At 43.2% G+C, this 6,692-nt stretch overlaps 1 protein-coding gene across 1 annotated transcript in view; it reads left to right on the top strand.

The window, feature by feature from the left end:
- The window catches only part of LOC310859185 (glycine receptor subunit beta-like), a gene marked incomplete at both ends in the record, with an annotated part of 93,351 nt that extends 86,918 nt beyond the window's left edge, over nucleotides 1-6,433 (top strand). Inside the window, one exon of the mRNA XM_083765586.1 lies at nucleotides 6,134-6,433. Within this exon, the coding sequence (XP_083621712.1) occupies nucleotides 6,134-6,433 (300 nt within the window). The remainder of the gene's footprint in view (nucleotides 1-6,133) is intronic.
- Nucleotides 6,434-6,692: the final 259 nt, after the last annotated feature.

Below are 6,692 nucleotides of genomic sequence, written 5' to 3'. Positions count from 1 at the left end.
ACAATCTGTTGTTTCTAGATCCTGCAGTAGCAGACAATCTGTTGTTTCTAGATCCTGCAGTAGCAGACAATCTGTTGTTTCTAGATCCTGCAGTAGCAGACAATCTGTTGTTTCTAGATCCTGCAGTAGCAGACAATCTGTTGTTTCTACTAGATCCTGCAGTAACAGACAATCTGTTGTTTCTAGATCCTGCAGTAGCAGACAATCTGTTGTTTCTAGATCCTGCAGTAGCAGACAATCTGTTGTTTCTACTAGATCCTGCAGTAGCAGACAATCTGTTGTTTCTACTAGATCCTGCAGTAACAGACAATCTGTTGTTTCTAGATCCTGCAGTAGCAGACAATCTGTTGTTTCTAGATCCTGCAGTAGCAGACAATCTGTTGTTTCTAGATCCTGCAGTAACAGACAATCTGTTGTTTCTAGATCCTGCAGTAGCAGACAATCTGTTGTTTCTACTAGATCCTGCAGTAGCAGACAATCTGTTGTTTCTAGATCCTGCAGTAACAGACAATCTGTTGTTTCTAGATCCTGCAGTAACAGACAATCTGTTGTTTCTTCTAGATCCTGCAGTAACAGACAATCTGTTGTTTCTAGATCCTGCAGTAGCAGACAATCTGTTGTTTCTACTAGATCCTGCAGTAACAGACAATCTGTTGTTTCTACTAGATCCTGCAGTAACAGACAATCTGTTGTTTCTAGATCCTGCAGTAACAGACAATCTGTTGTTTCTAGATCCTGCAGTAACAGACAATCTGTTGTTTCTTCTAGATCCTGCAGTAACAGACAATCTGTTGTTTCTAGATCCTGCAGTAGCAGACAATCTGTTGTTTCTTCTAGATCCTGCAGTAACAGACAATCTGTTGTTTCTAGATCCTGCAGTAGCAGACAATCTGTTGTTTCTAGATCCTGCAGTAGCAGACAATCTGTTGTTTCTAGATCCTGCAGTAACAGACAATCTGTTGTTTCTTCTAGATCCTGCAGTAGCAGACAATCTGTTGTTTCTAGATCCTGCAGTAACAGACAATCTGTTGTTTCTAGATCCTGCAGTAACAGACAATCTGTTGTTTCTAGATCCTGCAGTAACAGACAATCTGTTGTTTCTACTAGATCCTGCAGTAACAGACAATCTGTTGTTTCTAGATCCTGCAGTAACAGACAATCTGTTGTTTCTACTAGATCCTGCAGTAGCAGACAATCTGTTGTTTCTAGATCCTGCAGTAACAGACAATCTGTTGTTTCTTCTAGATCCTGCAGTAGCAGACAATCTGTTGTTTCTAGATCCTGCAGTAGCAGACAATCTGTTGTTTCTAGATCCTGCAGTAGCAGACAATCTGTTGTTTCTAGATCCTGCAGTAACAGACAATCTGTTGTTTCTACTAGATCCTGCAGTAGCAGACAATCTGTTGTTTCTACTAGATCCTGCAGTAGCAGACAATCTGTTGTTTCTAGATCCTGCAGTAACAGACAATCTGTTGTTTCTAGATCCTGCAGTAGCAGACAATCTGTTGTTTCTACTAGATCCTGCAGTAACAGACAATCTGTTGTTTCTACTAGATCCTGCAGTAGCAGACAATCTGTTGTTTCTAGATCCTGCAGTAGCAGACAATCTGTTGTTTCTACTAGATCCTGCAGTAGCAGACAATCTGTTGTTTCTAGATCCTGCAGTAACAGACAATCTGTTGTTTCTAGATCCTGCAGTAGCAGACAATCTGTTGTTTCTAGATCCTGCAGTAGCAGACAATCCCAGCCTTTTAATTTACAGTAGTTCATGCAGGTTAATTTTGTTAATTTAAATGGAAACGTGTCCTGGGCTGGGCTTCTCTTGGACCCCATGACCATCCAATAAAGGAAATCAATCAAACACTCAATCTTATGGACGGACAATACTTAATTTTGGCAATGATTCTCAGCTGGACGAAACAAGACTGTGGAACCGTATTAGTCACTTGATCATCGAAAGAGAGGTCAGAGTCAAAGGTCACACCTAGATTGTGGGCTGTTTGCCTGATTTGTTTATTGATAAACTGCCAAAAGAAGATGTGAGTCATGTGACTGGGAGGAGACCAAAGAGGAGGGTCTGAAGACGTGACTGGGAGGAGACCAAAGAGGAGGATGGAGGAATGTGAATGGGAATGGGATGTGACTGGGATGTGACTGGGAGGAGACCAAAGAGGAGGGTCTGAAGGAGGATGTGACTGGGAGGAGACACATATTGAAACGACAATATAGGTTACATATCACCCGTTTTAACCCATTCTGACCTGAGATCAGATTCTAAAAATGTCTATTACATCCTGACAGTTTCATTATTAACCCATTCTGACCTGAGATCAGATTCTAAAAGTGTCTTCGATTTTTCAAAAATAGCAGCCCTACAAGCTCGTATCGCGCCACTCGGTGGCGCGATACGAGCTTGTAGATCTGCTATTTTTCAATAGCTAAAGCACAACATGATGCTGACACCAAAATGGGTGCCCGGTCAGAATGGGTTAAAGGAACCCCTTTATCTCAATTTTTTTGTCTTTTCTTTTTGTGTCTTTTGTTTTTCATAAATTAATGCCCTACTTGATCACATTACAGTGTCAGAAATGCATCAAAAGTAGCAGATCTACAAGCTTGTCTTTTGACATACAGTATAGGCTATGTGCATGCATGGTTTTCACCTGACAGAGACAATATCAGGCCTACTGTAAGTGATGATGCCATAAAGAACAGAGCAGACAATATAGCAAATGAGACGCTATAAATAGAAGCAGATAAATGGGTTCACTCTCCTGATTGGATGGAATTGTCGTCCCCAACTGAACATGTATGTGGCGGGGGGGGGGGGGGGGGGGGGGGGTGTTGGGCTGTTAATGACTAACTCTCTACAAGTCTACAACAATGTTTACCATTAGAATGTAGAGCTTTACCTTTTTAAGAAAAAAGAAACGTAGTTTCACATTTGTCACTTATAGCATATAATAATTACACTGCACAGAAACCCTTAGACTAGAGTATCACCCGTATAGCGGTGATAATGTATTACATTTGCATGTAGAGTATGCATATAAATATAGATGCAATTCATTGCTGCAGGAAATCAATAATAAAAGTGTCTAAATATGTATAAATCTGTTCTGTGCACGCCCCCCCCCCCCCCCCCCCCCCCCCCCGCCCCCTCGCCTCTCTGGAGCTATAGGGCCATAACTCTTCACTGGCTATAACCCGGCCTATGTGTGTGTGTGTGTGTGTGCGTGTGTGTGTGTGTGTGTGTGCGTGTGTGTGTGCGTGTGTGCGTGTGCGTGTGCGCGTGCGCGTGCGCGTGCGCGTGCGCGTGCGCGTGCGCGTGTGCGTGTGCGTGTGTGTGTGTGCGTGTGTGTGTGTGTGTGTGTGCGTGTGTGTGTGTGACGTGTGTGTGTGCGCGCGTGTGTGTGTGTGTGTGTGTGTGTGTGTGTGTGTGTGTGTGCGTGCGTGCGTGCGCGCATTAGTGTAGGCTACTTGTGAGGACTGTCCCCACATGCGACACATTGTGAGCTTGTAGAACTGCTATTTTCTAAAAGATTGTTATACAATTTGAAAACTTTAAATGAGATTTTCTGCTTCTGCATAATGAGTACTTTTACTTTAGCTTTGTAATACTAATATTTGTACTAGCTTTGTACTTTTTTTACTTGAGTACATTTCTAATTCCGGACATTTACTTACAGTTGGTAATGTTTTAACCCATTCTGAACGGGCACCCGTTTTGGTGTCGGCATCATGTTATGCTTTAGCTATTTAAAAATAGCAGATCTACAAGCTCATATCGCGCCACCGAGTGGCGCGATATGAGCTTGTAGATCTGCTATTTTTGAAAAATCGAAGAACGACTGACATTTTTTAGAATCTGATCTCAGGTCAGAATGGGTTCATCAGACCAGTGTGTGTCCAGTGGAAACCTCGTATGAATCTGATCTCAGGTCAGAATGTTTTAAGTAAGCAATTTGAGTGTTTCCACCACTGGCAGAATGTGAGCAGTAGACACTGTGAGGAGCACTTTCTTGAACAATGGTTACATTTGGTTTAGGATCACTCATTTAGAGGTTATATACTGTAGGTTTTGGGATTATACGGTTAGCGTTATTATTATTATGCCTGATGTGTTAGTTGCGCTTTGGTGTCGTGACGATCTACGAGCCCACAACGGTGTAGATTTGTGTGACTTTTAGACTTTAGGTAAACAAATGCCATTCATGAAATAATCACCATCTTGAAATACTGATGTCCTCACAAGTATGGTAATACAAAGTTGTGACTGTGCGTGCGTGCGTGTGTGCGTGTGTGTGTGTGTGTGTGTGTGTGATTGATAAAATGGCTCTAATTGCTATCAGGGTGCTATTATTCACTGACTTCAAAATGTCACTTCAGATCTGACACGTGTGTGTGTGTGTGTGTGTGTGTGTGTGTGTGTGTGTGTGTGTGTGTGTGTGTGTGTGTGTGTGTGTGTGTGTGTGTGTGTGTGTCAGATGGAGTACAGAGGAGACACCCTGCTGACTTGGCTCAGCGGATGTGTCAAACCACATTTGCCAGAAACAGCGTTTGATTTCCAGTTAGCTCAGAACGGACATGACAAACTCCTCGTCTGCTTTAACCCATTCTGACCTGAGATCAGATTCATACGAGGTTTCCGCCGGACACACACTGGTCTGATGAACCCATTCTGACCTGAGATCATATTATAAAAATGTCAGTCGCTCTTCGATTTTTCAAAAATAGCAGACCTACAAGCTCGTATCGCGCCACTCGGTGGCGCGATATGAGCTTGTAGATCTGCTATTTTTAAATAGCTAAAACATAACATGATGCCGACACCAAAATGGGTGCCCGGTCAGAATGGGTTAATCTGTGTCAAATTCTTAACGTATTTTCTTCATTTATTGTAATATTAAATATTATTTATTTCTAACGCACTATAGGGGCTCCATCTTGCGCCACCCCTTAACCCTTATCCCTAAACTTATTTGCCATTTTTTACTATTTTGAAAATCATTTTAAAATAGTTCAACTAGCCGATCTACGTTGTGAGCTTGTAGATCAGCTGAACAATTTTTAAAAGGTTTTTTTTAAATAGTAAAAAATGGCAAATAAGTTTAGGGATAAGGGTTAAGGGTTGGCGCAAGATATATAGCCTTAGAAGCTAAACTCAAAGTGCAATTGTCGTGTGATACTGTGTGTGTGTGTGTGTGTGTGTGTGTGTGTGTGTGTGTGTGTGTGTGTGTGTGTGTGTGTGTGTGTGTGTGTGCGTGTGCGCGTGCATGAATGCCACTGTGCGTGTAGCATGTACAAATCACATTATAAACCTGATACTTACAAACCGCAGGTCAACTATTTTAATTATTTTGTTTAAGGGCGAAGAGAGAAAATGTTTGAAAATGTTCGCATATAAAGGCTCTCCCTGCCCAAGACGATTTTTGACGACTTTTTGGGGGGTTTATTAATTCAGTTTGAGGTCGCTGATATTAGCCACCATACCGTCTAATTCAGTTTGAGATCAGTTTGAGTTAATTCAGTTTGAGGTCGCTGATATTAGCCACCATACCGTCTAATTCAGTTTGAGATCAGTTTGAGTTAATTCAGTTTGAGATCGCTGATCGCCACCATACCGTCTAGTAGCTTCTCTGTTGTAAGCTAACGCTCGGCTGTGGTCTGTCGATGAAATGATTCCCCCTTTTCCACTGCCATGTTAACTGCAATCTTAAAACCCTTTTTCCTCAGAATCCTTCCTCAGATTGAGGTGTTTGATCATTACTTAATCGTCGCTCCCTCGCGGTTACAATATTAACCCATTCTGACCGGGCACCCGTTTTGGTGTCGGCATCATGTTATGCTTTAGCTATGTAAAAATAGCAGATCTACAAGCTCATATCGCGCCACCGAGTGGCGCGATACGAGCTTGTAGGTCTGCTATTTTAAAAAAATCGAAGAACGACTGACATTTTTAGAATCTGATCTCAGGTCAGAATGGGTTAATCGTCGCTCCCTCACGGTTACAATATTAATGCTTTGGATGACTTGAAAATTAAAATACGGCAGCCAACATTAGTTTAGCCAATTTTGGGGTCTTCAAAATTCTCTCTCTCTCTCCCCCCCCCCTCCCCCACGTCTCCTCCAGGTGGTGGAGACGCGCTGTAAGAAGGTGTGCACGTCCAAGTCGGACCTTCGCTCCAACGACTTCAGCATCGTGGGCTCCCTGCCGCGGGACTTTGAGCTCTCCAACTTTGACTGCTACGGCAAGGCCGTGGAGGTGACGGGCCTGCTGGGCAACAAGCAGAGCAAGTCCAACAAGAAGCCGCCGCCGCCCAAGCCCGTCATCCCCGCCGCCGCCAAGCGCATCGACCTGTACGCGCGCGCGCTCTTCCCCTTCTCCTTCCTCTTCTTCAACCTGGTCTACTGGTCTGTCTACCTCAACTAGGAGGAGGAGACGAGGAGGGGGGGCGGGAAAAGATAAGGAGAGGACGAAGGAGAGGAAGGAAAGCCACGCGTTTGGTTACTCTGCTGTTTTTTTCTTGACCCATTTAAGACCCGAGGCTGCTTCTACAAAATGCCTTATAGATCCTATAAAACAGTTTTCTGTCAGGGCAGAAACCACCTCTTATCTCCATAAGTATGTTTTGTATTTATAATAGTTTTCGTAAATCAACACCGTACTTACGGTCATACTGTACGTCGCA

This window comes from Protomyctophum parallelum (genome assembly GCF_964188405.1).
Source record: "Protomyctophum parallelum genome assembly, chromosome: 5".
Classification (NCBI taxonomy): Eukaryota; Metazoa; Chordata; class Actinopteri; order Myctophiformes; family Myctophidae; genus Protomyctophum; species Protomyctophum parallelum.
The sequence above is the reverse complement of the archived record's forward strand: the minus strand, read 5'-3'. Positions and strand labels throughout refer to the sequence as shown.